The following is a 26,150-nucleotide window of genomic DNA, read 5'->3' as shown; positions in this document are numbered from 1 at the left end:
ATGCTATTAAACAAATCATCCTTTTGGTTGGATAATGTAGGAAAGAGTTGTCAACATGATGCATTATGTAAATATCAGCCAGAGTTTAACCAACTGAACTAACTGACTGACACCACGCTGTGGCAAGTGTGCAAAACACACTGCCTGGTGAGGATTGCACTAGGGCCTTCAGATTATGAGACAGATGAACTGCCTCCTGCACTAAGAAACCATATCTGAGGCCTCTTTATACTCTTTTGAGGGTGGCATGATGGCTCAGTGATTAGCACTACACGAGAGAAGTGTGTTGGATTCCACCCTCAGTCTGTGTGGAGTTTGCATGTTCCCTTCAGGTGTGCGTGGATTTATCTTGGTGCACCGGTTTCCTCCCACCATCCAAAGGTCTGCAGTTTAGGTGGAGTGCCCAGGGATGTGCAGGCCAGTTGGATTAGCCATGGGAAATGCAGAGTTACTGGGATAGAGTAGGGGAAGTGGGTCTGGGTGGGGTGCTTTTTGCAGAGTCGGTGTGGACTTGATGGGCCAAATGGCCTGCTTCCATACCATAGGGATTCTATGATTCACACCAAACCAATAAATCAGCCCATCAAATATACCTTAAAGGGGCACTGCAATGAAAAACAAAAGCTTGAGTGGAAATTTATGGAAAAAAATGAAAATAACATTACTAGGCTAATGGCACACTTCAGCCTACAAAGTCTCTTTCCATGGTTTTGATTCAAACTATTAATCAAATTGACAGCCCTTTGGAGGTGCAATGTAACAAGCACTTCAATAGAAATTTATCAAATTAAGTTCGAAGTTATTCCCAAGGCTGATAGTACACGCTCCAGCTCCTGTGGTGCCCTCAGTCAAGCAAATACTGCATGCTTTGTCTCTACCTCTCATAATGCAGAAATCACCAGGGAAGAGAGCAGACAATCAGGTTGTGCATCCTGTTTATGGTCACTTTGGCCAGGCCCAGAAGCAAGCTAACAAGTAGATCCCCTGATCTGACCCCATTTTCTCACTTGCCTCTGCACTGGGTTCCCACAAACTAGGAGCTCAGCGCTAAAATATAAACCAAAGCTGAGGAGGAGAGCTTTAACTAACGGAACAGCAGAGGCCTGTTCCATTGAAAACCATTGGAAAACTAATGACCAAGTTAATTAATTAAAAATAGAACCATCCTCAAAGGAGCACTGTAACAAAACAAAACTGACTAAAATAAATCTAAATTTAGTTTTATGGGAGATGATGCACCCCATGCAGCTCCTATGGTACCCATTGGTCATGGAAAGCCTGAAGGGAGCCCATGGATGCCACATACTCCCTCTCCAGGCACACCTGGGCTCAGGCTTAACCATGGAAAAAAGTCAGTCCTAATGACCAGCCCCCACTCTCCAAAACTTCTCATGGCCTATTGCCTGGACTATTCATAATATCCTTTTGTCAGGCCCAGGAGCATACCCAGGAGTTTACCACTTGGCAGAAGACTTCTGCCACGGATGAAATTACAGTGAACATGTATTGGCCACTTCAGTGGCACAATTGGTCACTGGGCAGGAGGGTCACCCTCCAAATTCCCAACCTTTGGCCAAATACCATGGCAATGGAAGGCCAACAAACATTCCTTCCCTGGCATTCCTACTCTTCCCACCCCTTCAGTCCCACTGTGTCCCAGCCCATTCCTGCAGACCTGACAAAATGTAGCTCGATGAATCTGGACAAGATGTAATTGACAACAGCAGCGTCATGACCAACAGCTGTTGTGTCCAAAAGTGGGGTTAGTGGTTACAATCTGAAATTGAATTTATTTTTGAGTTTGGAAAGGTTTCAAAACTGAGGTTGTGACCGTGTGTTTCTGTGTGTTTCATTGGTCCAGTAAAAGGCCAAGGATTGAGATGTCAGTGTCAATGTTCATCCTAACAGTTTGTTCTTGTGCACAAACTGTTGGTTTCAGACTGCTTTAGATATGTGTGGCTGAGGGAGTGTGCAATCTTAAAGGAAGCAGCTTGTGAGAAGATGGCTCCGTATCTTCTATATTGCTGCACATACAAAGCTCACAAGTGATGTGGTTATTGGGGCCAAATGAAAATGCCAAGATAATGATTTGCTCCACTCTGAAAAGCATAAATTCATCTTTTGTTGTTAAAATCTATTATTAAGGTTGAGGGTTAAAGAGGTGGGGAACATTGATTGATGAAGTCCCTGAACCCATATAATGAATGGTGGTACTTCTGCCATGCAGCTTGTCCATCTCAGTGGTCAAGGTCACAGGTTTGGAAAGCTTTGTACAAGGTGTTGGAACACATCGCCTGAAAGGACGGAGGAAGCAGGTTCCGCTGTAACTTTAATGAACTCTCCAACAAAAATGATTAAAAGCCAATGGTGAAAGGGGGATGGGTCTACTGACTATGTCGGCCAAAGAACAAGCACACATATGAGAGTATGAATGGCCTCTATTTGTGGTCTATAGTTCGAGATTCTGGTGACAGTATTTATACGGAGAGTGGACAAAGTGTGCAATTCTCCAGCATAAACAATAATATGGATTGTTTTATTTTGTGCAGTAACAACAACTGGGTGGGGCAGTTTCACTTATGTTTATAGTGAAAACACTGACGTTAATATTGCCCACTCCTACGTATCTCAGCTCCTGTGTTGCTAATCCTTCAGATAAACTTTACTTAGCTCCAGATTTAACTATTTCAAAACTCTCCTCTCTTCATCTTCCATGACGACTTGTCCAACATTTGATTGCTCGGAATCTGCCCAAACTGAGTTCATTTGGCGGTCACTTTTTATTCACTGGGTTCCCAAATCCACCAACTAAATGCAAATCCTTGTTCTCCTCTAGAAATCACCATCATTTTACTCCACCTACCTCAGCAATTTCACCCAGTCTTATATCTTTTACCAAATGTTCTTGTCTTTTCAGTTGGGTTTCTACCGTAAGATTAGGTCTACTGGTGAGGGAGTATGAACAGGCTTTATCAGGCAAATCTATACACATTGGGTGGGTAGGAGAGGTCATCTTCTGGACACCTACAAGCTCTGGCTCCAGTTCTATGAGATCCAATTACAAACCGTACCTCCCTCTCAATTTATTCCGCAGTACCGCATTGAACCACTAACATTCAGCCATAAACATGTGACTCTCTGCACTCCCTTCCTATTGTCTTGCGAAGTAAATACTAGGGCAGAGTGGAATGGCATCTTCTCAGGACAGCTGGCCTGTAGCTGTATAATTCTGGAGACTAATCTGGACAAAAATAGGATAGCCCTCAACTCCTGAACTATCACAGCTCCTTGAAAGGGAAGACCACAAACTGAAATTCTTTGTTCACCTCCATGTGTGATGGACTTTGAGAACAAAGAGCAGTCTAGGGTAACAGTTTCCATCAGAAAGTAAAAGTGTATCAACATTAACAGAAATTAGATATCTGGATCAGGATCTATATATATGAGGTTCCAGAACATGTTGTCTGTATGGTGAATGGCAAATTGATTTACTTCCCGATGTATTTCCAAGCTCTTTTTCCGAAATGTCATTCTCATTCTGTAGATAATCTTATAATTAATAGTGGCTTGTTTTTCAATCATTGTCTTCTACAAATTTAAACAAATATCTTTGTTTTCTCTCCCAAGAGCTTCTTATTCAAACAAAAAATTATCACTGAATGATTTTAGCAGGTTTTGCTCAGCTAATAATTTGCAGTGATCTTAAAGCACTGACAATCATCATTTGAGAGAGGCATTTTCCTCAAATGTACGTTTTTCTAACAGTAAAACTAAATCTCCTTATTGTCTCCCAAACTGAGCTCTTGTTATCACTTGTTCAGCTTCTTCTCCATCCTGGCTTAGGATCAACAATCCCTATTCTGCCTACCACTTTCATATCCCTCTCTTTCTCTCTCTCTGGTATCAGTCTCTGATCTTGACTGATCCACTCACCTCTCTTTCTCCTCTCCCCCAAACTCGTCTGCAGCATAAATACCACCTTTTTCTTGGTGCTATCAGTTCTGATGAAGAGTCACTAGACTCGAAATGCTAACTCTGTTATCTCTGCACAGATATTACTAGACCAGTTGAGTTTCTCCTGCAATTTCTGTACCTCTTTATTTTGCCAACTGTGTGAGAACATAAGCTAACTCTGCATGGGCTTTTTGAAACCTTCTGTAATCTTCTAATTTTTTCAGTTTTTAAGTGTGACTGCTAATAGTTGAGCTTTTAGGTCAGCAGTCTCTTGGAGTTAGTTAAACTGCCCCAGTTCTTATGTAACTTTGATCTGTTTTGAGGTCCTTTTCATGCTTGACCTCATCAGGCCATTCTGTATGCCTAGAAAATTTGGTCATCTCGTTGTTGGCTGTTTCCATGATTTTGTTGGTGAATTGTATCATAGGATCAGCTGCCAGTTACGCAGGTCTAAAATTTCTGAATTTTGACAGGATGTTGACATTCGATATTGACATTGCTTACCATGCCTCCTCCTGTGAACTTTCTCTTGCACTTTTACATGCTTTTATGTGGATTTGACCCCTTTGTGGTTCAGTGCCTGAGATGCTGTTAAAGCTTGCCGCATGCCACATCCTGTTGTTGCTGGACTTTACTTCATGTTTCTCCCTGCACTTCACATGTAGCACTGTACTGTCTCTGGGATTCACTTCAACATGCTCCTTGCCACTTGTCTCTGGTTCTGCCTGTGCTAATGTAAGCAATTATTAACACCAGATATTAATCATGACTATACACTGGAATGGTAACTGAGAGGACATCTCTGAAACCCTACGGACTCATATTCTAGTTCCTCGTGATCTGACCTCACTGTTGACTAAGATCCTGCTCCATATGTTCAATAACTACTCCTAATGCTTTAATGAACCTTTTACTCGACAGTGTCTGTTGCATTTTGTCCTCAGCTCCGTTAGGTGCCTGAGCTTTCAGTTACGTAGACCTTATTATTACCTCTGACATTTCTGACTCAGCATCAATTTCCTTTTTTAAATTTGTAAAGTACCTGGGAGATTTCAGTACTTTACGAGAATTTGCAGCCTGGCTGCAGCTAACACACAGCAGCAGCCTGAACAATAGAACAGGATCCAGGAAACTGGGGGGCTGTTGGGAAAATGTTAGTTTACAAGTCTTCTTAGCTGCCTTTTTCAAAAAATTGCACAAAGTTAACTTAACAGTGCAGATTGGACAGGCACTATAGAAACTCATGGCTGAAGAAAAATGAATTTAAACAGCAAAATGTTATATTAAATGAGATTCCCTTCAAATACAACCATATGAGTCTGCGATTAGTTGTGCACATCAGGTAAAAAGGATAAGCTAAATGTAAATATAATGCCATGCATAGATGTTCACTTAGGTTTATTTAGAGTGCTGAACAAAGAAGCTGTCTGCTGCTAGTAACTGATCCCTCATTTCCTTCACTGGCTTATCTCTTAACACAGGAGTGTGATGACCAAACATCACACCATTCTGGCAGAAATACACTGAGGGCTTTAATAAAGGGAGTGCTGTCTGTCTCTGCTGGTTGTCCAGCCTTCCTACAAGTTGTGATTTGGAGGGGCTGGTATTGGACTGGGGTGGTCAAAGTTAAAAATCACACAACACCAAGTTAGAGTCCAACAGATTTATTTGGACGCACTAGCTTTTGAAGTGCTACTTCTTCATCAGGTGGTTGTGAAGCAGGATCATAAGACACAGAAATTAGAACAAAAGATTACAGTGTCATGTAGCTGAAATGATATATTGAACAAACCTAGATTGTTACGTCTTTCATCTTTTAGAATGGGTTTGCTGGTTTTGGTTCTTTAATATGTAAATCCCAAAACTTCTTTTAAGTCACATTCTCAAGATAACTTAAGATTTTTGTTAAAAATCACACAACACCAGGTTTTAGTGCAACAGGTTTAATTGGAAGCACACTAGCTTTTGGAACGTTGCTCTGTGCTTCCAATTAAACCTGTTGGACTATAACCTGGTGTTGTGTGATTTTTAACTTTGTACACCCCAGTCCAACACCAGCATTTCCAAATCATAAGATTTTTGTGATTGACAGAGAGTAGGGGAATTAGAGATTCCATTGCCATTCCTTACATAGATTCCCTACAGTGTGGAAACAGGTCCTTCAGCCCAACAAGTCCACACCGACCCTCCAAAGAGTTACCCACCTAGACCCATTCCCCTACCCTATTACTCTACATTACCCCTGACTAATGCAAACCTACACATCCCTGAACACTATGGGCAATTTATCATGGCCAATTCACCTAACCTGCGCACCCTTGGATTGTGGGAGGAAACTAGAGTACCCAGAGGAAACCCATGCAGACACAGGGAAAATATGCAAACTCCATACAGACAGTCGCCGGAGGCTGGAATCGAACCTGGGTCCCTCATGCTGTGAGGCAGCAATGCTAACCACTGAGCCACCCTGAATCCAGGATTGGTCTATGAAGCTCACCAGGTGCTTGTTCTGAGCCTAACCTGTGGTCCACTGTCACTAAAGTAAATGGCAATCATTCCTTAAGGAGCTAGCTGTTGTATGGGCATGCTGTATGAAATGTAAAATTGTGCCAAAATTCTCTTGAAGAGAATTTAAGAGAAAAGGGAACCGAAGCGCACTTTTTTTTTAACACAGAGGGTGGTATGCATACAGAATGAGCTGCCAGCAGAAGTGGTTGAGGCAGGTACATGAACAACATTTAAAAGGTATTTGGACAATTACATGGATAGGAAAGGATTAGAAGGATAAGGGCCAAGTGCAGGAAAATGGGGTTATCGTGGATGGACATTTTGGTCGCCATGGACCAGTTTGGGCCAAAGGGCCTGTCTCCGTACTGTCAGACTCTATGACTCTAAGTGTAGAAAATAACAGGGCTGCTTGATCTAGTGTGATAGATGGAAACCATTAAAGTAGCCATCAGCTGAAGAAAAGTCACTGGACTCGAAACATTAATTCTGATTTCTCTTCATAGATGCTGCCAGTCATGCTGGGCTTTTTCAGCAATTTCTGTTTTTGTTTCCAATTTCCAGAATTTGCAGTTCTTTAGGTTTTTTTTTAAGAGGAAAATTATTTCCTGGTCTAACTAGAGTCTCTGTTGCAGGTGAGCAACTAGTTCCAGATGATATGCATTGTTACAATGTCTTCAAGGAACACCAGGTGTTAGGACTCACTCCACTGAAATCCTAAGATGTTCTGACCAGAAGTTCAAACGATCTGTTTGTAGTGAATTAATTTTAATTTTACTCCTCACAATTAAATTTTCCAGACTCAGATAACACTAAAAGCCTTTGATATAAGATTCTGGCGTTATGAGTGATTAAATAAATTGGCTGCTGTCTTAGCCCCTTCATCTTAAATGACCTTTGAATTTTATTGCAAGATGGCAGGATGTTAACTTTAGGGTTACTCTGCCGACACGGAGGAAACAGCCTTATGTCGTACTGCAGCAATTGACACCCAACTTCCATTGAGACTTTTCAAAAAATTATTTTGGGGGATATGGGTGTTGTTGTCTGGACCAGAATTTATTGCCTGTCCCTAATTGGCCTTGAGCAGGCGGTGGTGAGCTGTCTTCTTGACTGACTGCAGTCTATATGCCATAGGTGGACTTACAATGCCATTATGGAGGGAATTCCAGGATTTTTAACCAGCAACACTGAAGGAATGATGATGCATTTCCAAGTTGGGATATTGAGTGGCTTCAAGGGAAACTTGCAAATGGTGGTGTTCAGGTGTGTCAGCTGCCCTTGTCTTTCTCAAGGGAAGTGGCCGTGGGTTTGGAAGGTGCTGTCTGAAGGTCTTAGGTGAGTTTCTGCAGTGCATCTTGTAGACAGTACACACTGCTACTATTGAATGTTGTTGGTGGAGGAGATGGATGCTTGTGGATGTGGTGCCAATCAAGCAGGTTGCTTTGTGCTGGATGGTGTCAAGCTTTCTGAGTGTTGTTGGAATTGCATTTATCGTGGTAAATGGAAAGTATTCCATCATACTGTGGACCTGTGACTTGTAGATGGTGAATAGACTTTGGGGAATTATGAGGTGATTTACTTGCCACAGTATTGCTAGCCTCTGACCTGCTCTTATAGCCACCCTGTTTATGTGGCAAGTCCAGTTAAGTTCATGGTAACCCCCAGGATGTTGATAGTGGGCCATTTGCTGCTGGTAGCACTATTAAATATCAAGGGGCATTGTCTCTTATTGGAGTTGGCCAATGCCTAACATGCTTTACCACTTGTCAGCCCAAACCTGGGTATAGTCCAGGTCTTGTTGCATTTGAACATGGACTGCTTCAGTGTCTGAGGAGTCACGAATGGTGTTGAACATTGAGCAATCATCAGTGAACATCCCCACTTCTGACCTTATGATGGAGGGAAAGTCATTGGTGAAGCAGCTGAGGATGGTTGGGCCTAGAACACTACCCTGTGGAACTCTTACAGAGGTGTCCTGGAACTGAGATAACTGACCTCTAACAACCACAACTATCTTCGTATGTGCCAGAAATGCCTCCAACTAGCAGAGAGTTTGCTCCCAACACACATTGACTCCAGTTTCACTCGGACCACACTCAGTCAAGTGCAGCCCTGATATCAAGGTGTATCACTCTCACCTCACCTCTGTAATCCAGCTCTTTTGTCCATGTTTGAACCAAGACTGTAATAAGGTCAGGAGTTGAGTGGCATTGGCAGAACCCAACCTAGGGGGTGATACTGAGCAGGTTATTGCTGAGCAGGTACTGCTTGACAGCATTGTTAATGACACCTTCCATCACTTTACTGATGATCGAGAGCTTCCTCTGGCAGCTCATTCCATACCCGTACCACACTCTGTGTGAAAAGGTTGCCTCTTAGGTCTCTTTTATATCTTTCCCCTCTCACCCTAAACCTATGCTGTCTAGTTCTAGACCTCACTCTTACCATCATTCTAGTGAACCACTGAGTGCTGGCTCGAGCTTGCTGAAGAAAGGGGCTTGGAATTGGACACAACACACCAGTTGAGGCCCAACCAGTCGTTTATAAAGTTTTACCATATTTTTATGCCACTCACACTCTATAGCTCTGACTATAGAGATTTATTTATCCTTAGACAATGTACAACGTTTAATCGTCTTTTCATTTTGTTATGAAGTTTTCAAAGAATTGTGTCTGTGCACCCCAAAATTCCTCCCTAGATTCCTCCACTTCCTATGAAATTGTACCATTTGGTTTATATTCCCTCTCCTAAATTTCCTTTCCAGAATGCATTACTCCACACTTCTCTGCATTAAATTTCATCCACCAGTGCCCTCACATTTTCCTCATATATTTCTTCCTGAATATTCCTATAGGTATATAGCTAACAATATTCTGTTGCCTACATTCCTGGGACCAAAAATCCAAATTACATGTTTATGTCTTTAATTGAAACATTACTGTCTTCTGGACCTAAATGTGTGAAAGTGAAAGAAAGCAGAGAAAGTAATAGAAAGAAAGGAATTTTTGGAGGTGACGTTCCTAATGTTCATATTCAATGGTATACAAAAATATGTGCACAAGAGAAAAAAGAAAATTTATTACCTTATAAAAATGATTCATTCAGTCCTTAGAATGATCAATAAACTCGTCTGATATAATTGGGAACTGCTGCCTTGTGAATTGAATTGTGTTGATGGAACATAAGCCAAAATAAGGAAATAGAGTGGACAGATGGCACAATTTTACATGGAGAGTTCTGAATATTTCATAGGATGCATGGCCTTGACTTCACAGAATGATTAACTTCTTCTGTACCTGACTCTCAAGAACAGGATATTAATAGAACATATCTTAGAGGCCTGTGATGCTACAGCATAAAGATAAAAGAGGGGTTTGAAAAAACTTTATCTGATTTTAAAACTAAGGTGGTGCTTAACTAGGTTAGCAAGCACAGGGATGATGAATGAATGGGACTTGGTGGAAGTTAGAACACAGGAAGTAGAGTTTTGGAATGAACTCAAGCTTACAATGGGTAGAAACATTGGGAGAACTTGTGCGTTAGAATAGCAAAGTCATACAGTCATAGAGATGCACAGCACAGAAACAGACCCTTTGGTCCAACTCGTCCCCATGCTGACCAGATATTCTAAACTAATCTAGTCCCATTTGCCAGCTCTTGGCCCACATCCCTCTAAACCCTTTATATACCCATCCAGGTACCTCTTAAATGTTGTAATTGTACCAGCCTCCACCATTTCCTCTGGCAGCTCATTCCATTCACCTTCTGCTTGAAAAGATTGCCCCCTTAGGACCATTTTAAAAGTTTCTCCTCTCATCCTAATCCTAGTTCTGAACTTCCCCATCCCAGGGAAAAGACCTTATCTATTTACCCTATCCATGCCCCACATGAGTTTATAAACACCTCAGCTTCCACGCTTCAGGGAAAACAACCACAGCCAACTCAGCCCCTCCCGATAACTCAAATTCAAGGTTTGTTCAGCAGCTTGAATGGAGGCAGATACAGTGTCATATTTTGGACAGAAAGAAGGTTTATAATGAAGTTCCCCAGGTGTCAGTACTGGCACCCTTGTTTTTTCTGCTAGTTATAAATGACCTGGATCTTGGTGTGCAGATAATGATTTCAACATTTGGAGACAAACAAATCTTGGAAACATTGCAAACCTTTGGGAGGATAATGTAGAACTTCAAAAAGACTGACACACTGGTGGAGTGGGCAGAAGGTGAACAGTTGAAATTCAATGCAGGAAAGTGTGAGTTGATACAATTTGGTAAAAACTTGGACTGACAGTATAAAAGAGAGGGTACCATTGTAATGGATGTGCAGGAGTAGGGAAGGCTGGATGTATGTGTACATAAGTTGTTAAAGGTGACAGTAAACAAAGCATACAGCATTATGGACTTCATTAATAGGGGCATGGAATACAAGTACAAGGAGGTTATGATGAACGTATAAGACACTGGTTGGATTTCAGGTGGAAAATTGTGTATGGTTCTGATGCAACACTACATGAAGAATATGAATGCATTGGAAAGAGTGCAGAGAGGTGTAAGAATGGTTGCAGGGATGAGACATTTCTGTTAGCATAAAAGATTGGAGAAGTTGAGACAATTTGCCTTGGATAGGGGAATGCTAAGATGGGATTTGATAGAAATTTCAAAATTATGAGGGCTTTGTTCAGAGTTGATATGAAGAAATTGTTCTTACCTATGAATAGTTTGAAAACCAGAGGCCATGGTTTTTGACATTTTTTACAAAAGAAGCAAATGGGAGGAGAGATAAAAACGTATCAACACTGCAGTTAATTAAGGTCCATAATGCATTGCCTGGAAGTACGGTGGAAGAGGTTAAATTAAAATATTGAAGAGACATTGGATAATTATTTAAATGGACCAAGTTATGGTAAAATGGCGTGATGGGCCAAATCGTTTAAATTCCACCGAACAATTCCTTGATTGGGAGCCATGATTCGGAGATGCCGGTGTTGGACTGGGGTGTACAAAGTTAAAAATCACACAACACCAGGTTATAGTCCAACAGGTTTAATTGGAAACACGCTAGCTTTTGGAGCGACACACCCTCATCAGATGATTGTGGAGGGCTCGATCGTAACACAGAATCTATAGCAAAAATTTGCAGTGTGATGTAACTGAAATTATACAAATTTCAGTTACATCACACTGTAAATTTTTGCTATAAATCCTGCGTTACGATCGAGCTCTCCACAATCACCTGACGAAGGAGCGTCGCTCCGAAAGCTAGCGTGTTTCCAATTAAACCTGTTGGACTATAACCTGGGGTTGTGTGATTTTTAACTTTGATTGGGAGCAGTATACACAAGCATGTTCTGTGACGTTTAGTCATTGTGTACCTAAATGTGAAGGAATCTTGTGGACTTTCATGCATCTCTACACACATGACTATCTTTCGCTTTTACTCACTTGTATATCACTGTTGAAGCCTTTGGTTCATGTAAAGCAATGATAAGGTGGGCACTGAGCAATTTCCTACTACAACGACAGTAATAATTAAATTGTTGTTGAACATTACCACTTAATTAGAATAATTTATTATGTATCAATTGTTCTGGTCTCAATCTATTGGTCAAGACAAGTAGAATTAGGTTGGTGGGCAAGTTCAGTTCATGCATGCAAAAACAAAGTGAAAATTCTGGGAGATTCAGTAAGCGTGGAGAGAGAAGCCGCATACATGTTTTGATCAGGAATATGGAACAGATCTGATGGGACACGAGAATTTAGCAAACATGTCATACATGTTTGTGACCGATGTGTGCCGTGGGGACAGGAGTAGTGACAAGATAGTATTGTATAGTGGATACATGTTGCTAAATTTGGTCAGTGTTTGTTTTGCAGATATAATGTCAAAAATTGCCTCTGCTTCTCTGTAACGGGGCCACTTCTATTTTTTGGGGGGTGGGTAACACAGGATTTCCTTAACCTTTTTTTTAAAAAAGGTTGTACATTTAAGAGCACAACTCAAGATCGTTGTCTGCTGTAGTCTGGCTGTCTGTTCATTTCAATTGGCTGCGGAGGGCAGGAAGTGAAGATATTGTTCCCACCTTTCAGGTCTCAGCTGATCTCTCTGAGACGGAAGTGAGTGTGTGTATGGCTGTTACAGGCACTGAGTCTGTTCGCTTTACTTTGAATGTCTCAACCCAACAGAAGCCCGGTAATGGTGGGGTGAGGGTAGCGGTGCTATTGCTTCAGTTGTGAGTGAAGAGCTGGGCTCAGGGTGGGCAGGGGGTCAGGGAATTAAAGTGGGCAGGAGGAAGAGATACCTGCAATGAGAAGAGTGTTAGAGGGTCAGGGATGGCATCCATTCAACAGAGCCGAACTGGAGACGAAGGAGAGGATGGCGAGGATGGCTCTCTCCACACGATGCTGACGGCGATAGAGGAAGAGCGGATCAGAGCGAGCCTCAAGCAGGAGATGAGTGGCCTGGGTAAGTGCAAAGGGACTTGTTCCTCCCTCTTGCATACACTGGTATCGCTACAAGCCAGCTCAAGGCTCTCCTGCTGGACTACCAGTGTCTGTTAAGGCGATTCTTCTAATGTGACACTTTAAAACACTACACTCTTCTGGGTCAATCCTAGCGAACAATTCCACTTCTCGGACCGCCAGGAGACTACTGACTTTCCAGAGTTAGTCTTGTTCAAGTTGATCTTCAGTGAAGTGACGCCCTTCGGTTTTGACAGATCACTTTTGGGGGGGGTGATAGGATTTCGGAATCCAGTTTCACAAACGCCTGGTTTCTAAATATCAAACTGCAAGCGTTAATTGGGGAAGAATGTAAAGAGCCCGTTTAAACCCATTGGGTAGTCTAAACTATTCAATAGCTACGGCAGGGCGAACGAGTGCTGGCAGTTTACAGATGACTTGTTATTAACTGGATGTTTTGTTAATGTTACCGCCAGCCCTGGGTTTTCCGGTCGTTGCTCTTGAATGTTGCATTCACAATTTTAAGTTGCAAAAATTGCCTCCATTATTTGATTGTATTCACATGATGCGCTAAAGGTGTACTGGGTTTTACATGAATAATGGTGGGTGTGGAGACGGCAACTCCTCAGCCATCTGACCATTGGACACTAACTAGTGAACAATGACAGCCAAATCTGAACATTCAGTTGGATGGATAGGTTCGAAATCATTGTATCGCCTTTGCACATTCAGCAGAGCTGGCTTACACTGATGTTTTACTGAGCTCCTGTCATTACTGTGGGACTTGTCCGGGAGTTGAGCACAACATTTTAAATGGTTATTGTGGTTTTTCTTTACCATGAAGATATGTCAGGCTTATATTTGCCGGACTTGTCAATTGGATTTTAGTTTCTATTTCGAAAAAAAAATGGAAGAAATGAACCAGAAACCTCTCCCTTTTTTTCCCGTGATTGATTCAATTACCCGGTGTGTGAAGCTCTGGATGAGGTAAGCTGCAATTTCAAAGGAAGCCGCAGGTGGGCAGTGAGCATGCGCGGGTGCGCGGCGCATCCTGGGGACTGTAGTTTCTGGGAGCCAGGTTCACCGCGGGTTGCACGGGTGAGCGGACTACAACCTCCAGAATGCAGGTCGGCAAGGGACAGCGCGCATTGTTGCCCATTCTGACAGAAAGGGATGATGTAATTGTCAGTGGAGCCACCCTGGACCTCCATCTGCGCTGATCTCATCAGGGCAGCTTCACACTGCAATACAAACACAAGAGTGCTGGAGCAAACTCAGGGCTGGCAGCATCAGAAACATGAGAGCCGAAGAAGTCAAATTGGACTGGAAAAGTTAACGGAGGGCAGATTTACACTAGCACTTGTTGCAGATTGTCTCAGCTGCGAAAGGTTTTCCAGCAGCATAGATGCACCTGTCCCCTGATAAAATGTCTGCATTCTTTATTGTTGTATAACTGATAATAGCCCAGCGCATAACTAGCTAGTTTATGGTACCTTTTACTCCAGTGAGGATTAAACTGTTCAAAATACCAAATTATTTCCTATTTTTCAAATTTTTATTTTCACTATGACTGCCGCAACTCCAATTCTAGTGGCAAATATTTATTGAACTGTAGTCAGTTATTGCATGCTAGATTTGGAACTGCATCAAAAACTGCTATATGTAAAATAGTTGTGGTGCTGTGGGGTTGTGCTTTTTAAAATAATACAGGTTCACTTATGTTTTAGGAAATTGTACCTGTCATTCCCTCGAGTCACGTGACACCAGGTTATAGTCCAGTAGGTTTACTTAAAATCACAAGCTTTTGGAGCATTGCTCCTTCATCAGATGAAGTGAGCTCAATAAACCTGTTAGACTGTAACCTGGTGTCATGTGACTTTGACTTTGTCCACTTCAGTCCATCACTGGCATCATTCCCACCTTGAGCTATTTGTGACTCCAGTTTCAAATTGAGTTTAAGTAGCCCTTCATTTGGCCTAACAAGCTGTTACTATCCTTTTTTTTGGGGGGGGGGAAAGGAAATGAAGGAAAGCCACTAATTTGAAGCATTTCTATCAGTTCTTATATTCTCTCTGGATTAGAGTGGTGCTGGAAAAGCACAGCAGTTCAGGCAGCATCCAAGGAGCAGGAAAATCGGTGTTTCGGGCAAAAGCCCTCACTTATCTCTCCACCCTGCAGGCAATCTGCCTCTATTCCTGATGAAGGGCTTTTGCCCGAAATGTCGATTTTCCTGCTCTTTGGATGCTGTCTGAACTGCTGTGCTTTTTCAGCACCACTCTAATCTAGAATCTGGTTTCCAGCATCTACAGTCCTTGTTTTTACCTTATTCTCTCTCCCATGTTCCACGACACTGCTATATTGCTGGTGACTATCCTCCTGTCATATCCATTCATGCCAAACACCATTCTTTGATTAGGTGGGTGATTTTTAACAGCCAGATGGCCTTTCTGCCAGTAACCCAGCCAACTTATCAGTGCTGTGGGTCTGTACAGGTACCAGCTGATTGGTCTGCACCTACGGCTGAGTTCTCCGATATGCTATCGATCCTGGAGTGAGATTCAAGCCTGCAGCATTTGGTTTACATGCCAGGGTGCTGCTTGCTGAACCACAGAGCCTTGTAGATGCCCACATTCTGTGACTAAATAAATCAAATGTTGTTTCAAACTCTTTTTATTTTGAAAAGGTGTTATTTTCAGTGTTGTGGGTACAGTGATCAATAAGATGGCTAACGTTTGGATCAGATCATCCATTCTAAAAGATCTCATCAAATATTTTTAAAGAGAATCCTAGTCATAGAGATGTACAACATGGAAACAGACCCTTCAGTCAATCCCGTCCATGCTGACCAGATATCCCAGCCCAATCTAGTCCCACCTGCCAGCACCTGGTCCATATCCCTCCAAACACTTCCTATTCATATAGCCATCCAAATGCCTCTTAAATGTTGCAATTGTACCAGCCTCCACCACATCCTCTGGCAGCTCATTCCATACATGTACCACCCTCTGCCTGAAAAGGTTGCCCTTTAGGTCCTTTTTTTATATCTTTCCCCTCTCACCCTAAACCTATGCCCCCTGGTTCTGGACTCCTCCACCCCAGGGAAAAGACTTTGCTTATTTACCCTACCTATGCCCCTCGTGATTTTATAAACCTCTATAAGGTCACCCCTCAGCCTCCAATGCTCTAGGGAAACAGGCCCTACCTATTCAACCTCTCTCCTATAGCTCAAATTCTCCAACCCTGGCAACATGCTTGTATATCTTTACTGAAAACTTTCAAGTTTCACGACACCCCTCCGATAGGAAGGAAACCAGAATTGCAAGTAATTTTTCAGAGTGGCATCCTGTACAGCCACAACATGACCTCCCAACTCCTGCATTCAATATTCTGACCAATAAAGGAAAGCCTACCAAACGCTGCCTTGACTATCCTATCTACCTGTGACTCTACTTTCAAGGGGCTTTGAACCTGCACTCTAAGGTCTTTGTTCAGCAACACTCCCTAGGACCTTACCATTAAGTGTATAAGTCCTGCCAAGATTTGCTTTCCCAAATTGAAGCAGCTTGCATTTATCTGAATTAAACTCCATCTGCCACTTCTCAGCCCATTGGCCCATCTGATCAAGATCTTGTTGTAATCTGAAGTAGCCTTCTTTGCTGTCCACTGTACCTCCAATTTTGCTGTTATCTGCAAACTTACTAACTATATCTCTTATGCTCTCATCCAAATCATTTATATAAATGATGAAAAGTAGAGGACCCAGCACCGATCCTTGTGGCACTCCACTGGTCACAGGCTTCCAGTCTGAAAAACAACCCTCTGTCATATACATGCGCTTGCCATTAAACCATTAGGGAGGGATATTATTGTCCGTCATTTATTTATATGACATTAAGGAGTATTTATAGCCTCCAATTTAAGATGTTTAGAAATGGGATATACTTAGGCTGTACTTGATTATAATGTAAATTAGTTGGTCATCTGGCGATTCTCTGTAACAATGGAACTTCAGGAAAGCAGCAAGTGGTGTTTACATGCTTGTCCTCTGGTACTTTGAATAAATGAGTGTAATTCCTGCTCAGTGCTACAACTAATCATTGAGCGATTGGACTGGAGTTCCACTGGCACTGAATTAGGTCAAACATGAGTCTTTCCAAAGCACGCTAATTAGCAAAAACCGAAAATGTTGATCAATTTTATTTTGACCTTCCCATATCCGTTTTTATTTTCAAACTGCTGTAACGGGAAGTTAGATGTTGGTAAATGATATGCCTGGACCAAATGATTCCATTAACGCATGAGCCTCTTTTCATTAAAGCAGATAATTTGCATATTTAATAGAAGTGTCTCGAAATTATTATTAATGTGTTATGGTTTTTGTAGAGATGCAGTAGAATAACTGGAGTTTCTCAGAATGAGATGACCTTATTGAAACATGTAGGATTCTTAAGGGGCTTGACAGGGTGGATTTTGAGGTGTTTTTTCTCCCTGTTGGGCCAGAGGACATTATCTGCAAATAAGGTGTTGCCTGGTTAAGACAGATGAGGAATTTCTTCTGATGGTAGTGAATTTGCTATTGAGGCTAGATCATGAATTATGTTCAAATCTGTAATATCAATGTTCAATCAATAAGGGAATTAACTTTTCTGAGTAAAAGGCAGGAAATGAGGATTATCAGATCAGTGTGATTTCATTGAATGGCAGAGCAGCTTCGATGGGCTGAATGGCCTACTTTTGCTCCTTGTGTTATTTTGCCAACTAATCCAAAGGCATGATCTTTGAGGTGGGTTTAAGTCCTACCAAAGCAGCTATTGAATTTCAATTAAGCAAATAAAAATTTTGTAGGAGTAATATCGACCATGTAACTGCTAAGTTATTATAAAAATCCAGCTAGTTCAATAATCACTTTTTTTTTTAAGATGAAGATTTGTTGACTTTTCCCTGTTTGGCCTATACATGTGCAGCAATGTGGTTGATGCTTCTCTACCCTCTGAAATAGCATGGTAAACCACTTAGTTTTCGCATAGCAGTTTTATATAACTGTTAGATCACCGAGCATTGACCCGGGCATGACACAGTCCACGCAACCCAGAAAAGTTGGCTTCACCAGTGTTGAGGAACTTGCCCCAGAATAGGGGAAATGTTCTCACAGGCTAGTCGTGTAACACCTGAGAGAGTCATACTTTCAGAATATACATTTTAGCTAATGTCCCAACCTCCTCAATCGCCATCCCTGAGTAGGTTCTGCCGTATGGGAGGGAGTGGCCCTAAGAGCACTCAACGTTGACACCAGATCCTATAAAGTCATATAGCAGAAGGTTAAACAAAGCAGGGGAACTTGGTAATTCCAGCTGATCTGCCCTCCGTCAGCTTATGATTCCATGCTCCATCCTGAATATCACAGGGAAGCAGAACAAGGAAAGTCACAGAATTACACCGGATGAAAACACAATGTGATACTGATAAAGAGAAATGCTCAAGCAGATGACCAAAAGCTTTGAGGTGAATGTTAGGAGGGAAGAAAGATGGAGAGGTTTAGAGGGAATTACAGAACTTTGATCGTCAGAGTCATTGGATGATGAAACAATTTTAAAAGCAAGGATCTTTGAGGTCACAGTTAAAGTGCAAGTATGAGAGGGTTGAAGGCATTTAGAGGCAGGGAATGGACATTGTATTGTCAAATTTAAATGGAAAGATGATGCTTTAAAATTGGCTCCTAGTGAAATGACAGCTTCATCTCCTCAACCAAACTTGATGCAAGTAAGAACGTAACACCAGAATTTTGGATGCTCTCCGGTTCAAGTTAGGTAATCTTAGGGAGGTTAGCCTATAGATTGCTTCAGTGAGTTTTAGGAAAGCTTGAATAGGCTGGGGCACTTTCTCTACAAAAAGGATGATCTTGTAGAGGTCTTTAAGATAGTTTGATAGAGTAGATGAGAGAAACAAATGCTGGAGATCACAATTGGAGATCTTCATCAAAGCTCTGAAGAGTTGTCGAGACACATCGTTAGTTTTCTCTCTCTGTATGGATGCTGTCTGACTGATCTCCAGTATTTGTTGCTTTCATCTACTCCAGCATCTGCAATTTGTTCCTATATTGATAGAGTAGATCCTTGAAGCTGAGACCAGAATTAAGGGTCATAAATACAACTGTCATTCATAAATGCATTGGACATTTAGAAGAACCTTCCTTTACCTAGAGAAATATTAGAATATGTAAATCTGTTTCATGGTAAGTAATTGAGGTGAATAGCATGAATGCATTGAAGAAGTTGTCAGGCAAGAGGAAAAGTAATAAATTTATTGATGTGTTTAACAAAGGGGGATGTGCCTTTTATAGAGTACAAATATCAGTATGGACTAAGTGACCTGTTTCCGTGCTATTCAGGGAGGAATAGACCCATCTGCCCACATGTCTGCGCCAACCATGATGCTATCCAAACTAATCCCATTTGTAGTCCGTATCCCCCTCTTCCCTGCCTTCATGTATCTGTCAGGATGCCTCTTAAACATTACTATTGTATCTGCTCATATTACCTCCCCTGGCAGTGCATTCCAGGTACCTGCTGCCCTCTGTGTAAGAAGAAAACTTGCCTTGCACATCTTTAAACTGCCCCCCTAGTATTTGACATTTTCACCCTGGGGGGGAAAAAAGGCTCTGACTATCCACCCTGTCCATTTCTTTCTTAATTTTACATACTGTACTTCTATAAAGTCACCCCTCTGATGCTTCAGCAAAAACAATTCGTTTGTCCAATCTTTCCTTCATAGTTAATACAGTTCAATACAGACCACATCTTAGTAAACCTCATTTGCACCCTTTGTAAAGCCTCCACCTCCTTCCTATGGTGTGGCAGCCAGAACTGCGCACACACCAATGTATGCATAAACATTATTATATATAGTATTTACTTTGAAAATTTTATGATGTTGTTTCCCTGAAATAATGATGTCAACATGAATGCACAAAATCTCTTGTCTACGCTGAATGCTCTGAATTGCTTGCCAATTATAGACACCTTTGCTGCAACCAAACATCTGGAATTATCCAAGACGAGCCAGACTTATGGTCCAGACTTTAACAGTTTTGCCATTGCTCCTGTCACAATGTTTGTTATCACTACTCTGAAACTGACAGCACATTTTGAGGTCTGCATGCATTGATTTGAAATTCAAAGTTACAGTGATGATTGTACACTTTCCCAAGTGTATGATGTTAAAGTAGCCCCAAACTGCAATGAAATTGAACTCACTGAATTGCCAAAAATGTTTCCTTTTTAAACTATTTATCTATCTACAAATGTTTTTGGGGAAGTAACATTTGATTGAATACAGTGTGACTGGTTTTTAAATTCTATACTAAATTCATAATTACATCCTGAACAACTTCACCACCCCTCAACAATTTTATACTGATTAGATTAGATTACATTACATTACAGTGTGGAAACAGGCCCTTCGGCCCAACAAGTCCACACCGCCCCGCCGAAGCGCAACCCACCCATACCCCTACATTTACCCCTTACCTAACACTACGGGCAATTTAGCATGACCAATTCACCTGACCTGCACATCTTTGGACTGTGGGAGGAAACCGGAGCACCCAGAGGAAACCCACGCAGACACTGGGAGAACGTGCAAACTCCACACAGTCAGTCGCCTGAGGTGGGAATTGAACCCGGGTCTCCGGCGCTGTGAGGCAGCAGTGCTAACCATTGTGCCACCACAGTGCCACTTGTGGAATGTTAACTGTCTCCATCATAATATTATCACTTTTACTTTTTAAGGCTTTTGTATTTCAGTTTCTAACCCAAAATTGTGCATGTCTCAGTTATTTATTTTGCATTCTGTGAAATCTTAATTAAATTTGAAAAATGCAGTGCATTGTTTTGAGAGAATACTTTTTAATGCAATTGGTCATTTATCCTGTTTGACACCAGTGTTAAGGGAAAAATCCACAGCACAGAGATCACTAGACCTTTTGAGCTTTTCTCCAGGGCAGTGGTGAATACTGCTGACTGCAAATTTCAGGCTGTTATAAATTGTTGATGCACTCACTGAGACAAAGGTCATGTCTGGGTGACATATGAATTTTAAAACTTGTTTTAAGATTATCTTATTTTGAATTAACTTTGGATTTTGAAATGGCTGCTACAGCTCACAGGGTTTACAAGTTGACTGAAAGTTCTGGAGCATTCCAACATTAAAACTACAGAAGGATAAAGCTGGAGAGTTCACCATTGGATGAATGCTGAACAAAGACAACACTGACTTCCTTTGTCTGAGCCCTGCCCGATAACAGCAGAGACTTATCAAAACTCATTATGCCTGCAGAGGTGCTAAAAGTCTCCATCTGTTTCTTAAAGATTTAAATGGACTTTCAACTTGGGTTAACAAGTGTGTTTCTTTCCCAGAATTACACACCAATTTCGTGAGCCACACAATTGAATCGCCCCTTTAATCTTTGAAGGGCAGTATTAGCAGACACCAAGAACTACGCATGCGTGCTCATTCGGAAACACATTGTGTTCCGAGCACTGATGTCAAAACTTTGTGCTGTGATGTCATGCACAAATGCATTACTGTGCATGTGCACCCCCCCCCCCCCCCACCCACCCACCCCCACGACGTTGCAATCTCTCTCTATCCCCATCCCAATCTCACTCCGACACCCAATCTTGCCCCTGCCGCATCACCTCAAAATTCACACACCTGCGACTTAAAGCATAGTGTGCATGTGGCCATGTCAGCAATACAGCCTTTCTGAAGAGTTTTGGCAACATTTCTGAACTTTTGAGTTCGTCATACCAGCAATAAAAAGCAGGATTTCAGGCTAACAGTGAACCTGACTGAGGGTTTAAGCCACTGAAACCTGTTTCTAGATGACTAAGAAATAGGACCAAAAATAGGCCATTCAACCCATTGAGTCTGCTCAATGATTCAGTAACGTAGACAAGTAGGAGTTGGAAGAACACAGCAAGCTAGGCAGTGTCAGGAGGTAAAGAAGTCAATGTTTCAGGTATAACCCTCTTTAAGGACTGTGTGGGATCATGGTTGATTTGATAATCCTCAACTCCACTTTCCTGACTTTTCCCCATCATCCATGATTCCCTTAATGATCAGAAATCTCTCTCAGCCTTGAATAAATTATCAACCCACCCTTTGAGAGAAGGAATTCTTCTGTCTGTGCTAATTGGGCAACTGCTTGCTCTGCAATTATCCTCTGAGCGTAGATGCTCCCACCAAAGGAAAACTATCTTTCTGCATCCAAAATGTCATGCACAACACCACCTAACCACCACCACAATGAATCTTATATATTCCAATAAGGTCGCCTCTCATTCTTCCAAATCTAATGAGTGCAGGGCCAACTGGTTCAACCTGTCCTTGAAACGAAACCTCCATATCCAGGATCGGTTGGACTATGTCCAATGCTACTGTATGTTCCTTTTAAATAAGAGAACTGAAACTGTTTACAGCATTCCAGCTATGATCTCATCAATGCCTTGTATAGTTTTAGCAAGACTTCCCTATTTCTTATACAATGTTGGCCTTTCAAGTAAAGGCCAATGTCCCTTTGCCTTGACTATTGCCAATTAAACTTGAATAGAAGTGTAACAATGGCAGTTTTCAAATCTTCTGGGACTTTTCCAGAATCTAAGGATTATTGGAAGATTCCTATGAGTGCATCTATTACTTCTGTAGCTACAATCTTTAGTATCCTAGGAGATATATATATATAATATACCTCCTTTTAATATCCTAGGTTAAATACCTCTCAACATCCGGTTGTAGTCCATCAGGTTTATTTGGAAGTACTAGCGTTTGGAGTGCTGTTCCTTCATTTAGGTGATTGTGCAACCACCTGCTGAAGGAGCAGCGCTCTGAAAGCTAGTGCTTCCAAATAAACCTGTTGGACTAAACTTGGTGTTGTGACTTCTTTAACTTTGTACACCCCAGTCCAACACCTGCACCTCCAAATCTTTAATATCCCAGGATACATTCCATCCAGGTCCAGGGGAGATATTCACCTTTGACCCTAGCACTCTTCTGTAGTGATTAGTTGTTTGTATTTATTGCTGCTCCTTTTGGAAGATTCTTGTATCTGTCTGAAAAGCAGATATCCGACCGATAAGTACCGTACCAACTTCAACTCTGGAGGAATTCTACAACTCTTGTCTTCTGCTCTGTGGTTTCACCTGAATCCGAGCTTCTGGATGCAGGAAATCCTCTCTTACTGTACTCTGATATTCATTTGAATTGATAATTGCACTTTTTATTTCAAAATATTAACATTCTAATAGTACACCTATAAGTGTCAGATTGCCTCCTTTGCTATAACCTCACTTGTGTGAATTAGCAATGACTATTCCAGGTTTGAATATGTGGATAAATAACATTTTGGCCTAAACCTGAGGGAGTTTGCTGCAAGTCACTTTAAAATTGACCTCACAAACAGGTTTGGGAAACACCCAGCTTTTTTTCAAATGAAACCTCTTTGGTTATGGGCAGAAGGTGAGGAGATTAGAGGCGTTCACTCTGTCTTTCCCATGTCTGCAACACTGTATAAGGTAATTAGTTAGAAGGTAGACAAACTACTTGGTGACAGAGTATCACTAGGAAGGCTGAAGTTGATGCAATGAAGTCTGCTTTGGAGCTTAGCTCCTGAGAAATTAAAAACACATTCTGCGCCTGCTAATGGAAGTGTCAGCTCATGCAAATTTTAGGCTCTTTTGAGGTTTTTTTTTGAGAGTATTAGTGTTTATAAAATCGTGCAGTTGAGGTGTTTGCACAAGTAAGTAATAGGTAGAGCCATCTGTGTATTGGGACCACTTTTGGGTATGTGCTGGTGGAAGTGTTAAAACAAAGGATGCTGGCATGTTCACTGTTGGATATCCTGATCAAACAATATTTCAATAATGCAGATTTTTGTTTCATACAGTGCTTTGCTGGAATAAAAGCAACAAGCTGGAGAAACTCTGGCCTTGCAACCTCTGTGTGCAGAGAGAAAGAAATGGGGTTAATGATTTTGAGTCCAGTATGATTAATCTTCAGAACAATATATTGCTGGACTGTGCAGGAGAAGTGTGGCTGAAGTTCACATCTTTTGAGACAAGAATTTGTTCCATTGTGTTGTTTTGAAGTGCCTCTGAATGTGGAATTGCCAGGAGGGCCATAGTTCTAGGCATATCTTTCACAACCTGATGACAATAACAGTTAACAATAGCTTCCAAGACACAGTGAGATTTCTAAATAGAAGGTGTGAGCATCAGCATCTAGTGGAATTGAAATATAACACCATGCGATAACTGAGCCTGTTTCATCTGACTAGACTTTATCATGAAGGATATTTTGGGGCTAGGCAAAAAAAGCTAATTTTTCTTCATAGAAAGATATAACCTGACAGGAAAAAGTCAATTATTGTAGGAAATTCTTCCACAAACCCAAAGGAAATGTTTATTTATAAACGCAGTGCAGGAAAATAGTGTTGAATGTTTACAGCTAAAGAACAAATTGTTATCTGTAATTAGGCACTGACCTTTCCAACTGCCTATCACTAATCTCCCATTATCGATCTCACAGTACATTGGCGATCAATATGCGTGGTTGTTTTTAGCTGAGTATGATTCTAGTCTTCAAAGGAATTTTGGCTTCAGGTGAGGTCTGTTTTTCTGATTGCAGATCATACGGTGTTCAGTCAATTGTTTAAATGCAAGTAATGCAGTCATGGTGGTCATTGAAACCAGATTCAGTATTCAGTCAACTACAGTTTACACATTTTTCACTACTTACAGTATTCACACTGTCTAATAACCAGGCAGTACTTAAAAATACCTCTTGATTTGACTCTTTTTCTTTATGGAAATTCAGTATTAGGATTGTTTCATACTTGTATAGCATCTCTGTCTCATTGACTCTCTAATGCGTTCTTAATCAATTAATACTAGCAGTTAAGTGGACCTTGGACTGATGTTATAGCTGAGCCTGCTTCTCGTTTTCTTTGTCATTTGTATTTCTTTGTGGACTCAAGTGCAGGGACACTAGTTAATTTTTTTTTCTTTCCCAAACACACCCCAGTCAGCTACAGTCATCAAGCTGCTGGTAGTTTTCTTCTTGATTTCTCCCCTAAAAGTTTTATTGCCTATGTTCTTTCCACGACACAATGGTTTTTCCCCAAACAACCATATATCACTGCAGTCTGCATTGATCTGATGGGCTCCTCTCAACCATCAGTGACACAGAGGTAGAACATCTTAAATCAAGGCCTGCTATTCTGAGTTGTACCAGATGTTAACAATTTTAAAATGCATACACGACCCCAGTTTACCTAACTCTCAGACAAACCAGGCCCTGGGTGTTCACTTGTCTTTTTCTGGAAACTTACACTGGTTTGTAAGAAAATTTGTACACAGCGACTCATTCACTTGTAAAATATCATTGATTGAATTGATTAAATCTTCACAGTTCAGCACAACTGTTGAAAGAAAATAACTTTAACATTTTAAATTTTCACTGCAAAGAACAGTCAGCATCTTGTCTTTGTATGTTCATCTACCTCTAACTTGTTTCCAGTTCCAATCTGCTCATTTAGCTGAGAACCAATCAACTTCCACTTGTAAATGATATTAGATTAGATTAGATTAGATTACAGTGTGGAAACAGGCCCTTCGGCCCAACAAGTCCACACCGCCCCGCCGAAGCGCAACCCACCCATACCCCTACATTTACCCCTTATCTAACACTCCGGCCAATTCACCTGACCTGCACATCTTTGGACTGTGGGAGGAAACCGGAGCACCCGGAGGAAACCCACGCAGACACGGGGAGAACGTGCAAACTCCACACAGTCAGTCGCCTGAGGCGGGAATTGAACCCGGGTCTCTGGCGCTGTGAGGCAGCAGTGCTAACCACTGTGCCACCGTGCCGCCCATAATTCCTCAGCTCCTGACCATCTGCATATTTGCAGGAACCCATTGCAACAAAAAGCCGAATTTACAATCTGTATCAAATTCCTGGTTGTGAAAATATGTAGCCATTCTGGCAAATCTGATTTTTTTTTCAAAAAAAAAATCTTGCAGTCCACAGTTTTTAAAGACACAAAAATAAAGATGCTATTCTTAGACAACATACTCAGCATAAACTGATGGGACCTTCTGTTCTGTGTATTACCAGGGAGACTATGATATGAATAAAGTGAGTTATTTAGACAATACTGTCCTCCAATCCAC

General features: G+C 41.5%; 1 protein-coding gene across 5 annotated transcripts in view; it reads left to right on the top strand.

Annotated features, from left to right (window-relative positions):
• Positions 1-12,107: 12,107 nt before the first annotated feature.
• The window catches only part of kiaa0930 (KIAA0930 ortholog), a 101,160-nt gene continuing 87,117 nt past the window's right edge, over positions 12,108-26,150 (top strand). For 2 of the 5 annotated variants that reach the window (XM_043709231.1, XM_043709229.1), the window contains exon 1: positions 12,110-12,925. In XM_043709231.1, coding sequence (XP_043565166.1) covers positions 12,793-12,925 — 133 coding nt within the window. In that variant the 5' untranslated portion in view covers positions 12,110-12,792. Of the gene's footprint in view, positions 12,926-13,778; positions 13,909-26,150 lie in introns of those variants that run through there. The other 3 variants (XM_043709232.1, XM_043709230.1, XM_043709233.1) reach the window with 3 other exon arrangements.

The sequence above is a fragment of the Chiloscyllium plagiosum genome, chromosome 19 (genome assembly GCF_004010195.1).
Source record: "Chiloscyllium plagiosum isolate BGI_BamShark_2017 chromosome 19, ASM401019v2, whole genome shotgun sequence".
Lineage (NCBI taxonomy): Eukaryota > Metazoa > Chordata > Chondrichthyes > Orectolobiformes > Hemiscylliidae > Chiloscyllium > Chiloscyllium plagiosum.
The sequence above is the reverse complement of the archived record's forward strand: the minus strand, read 5'-3'. Positions and strand labels throughout refer to the sequence as shown.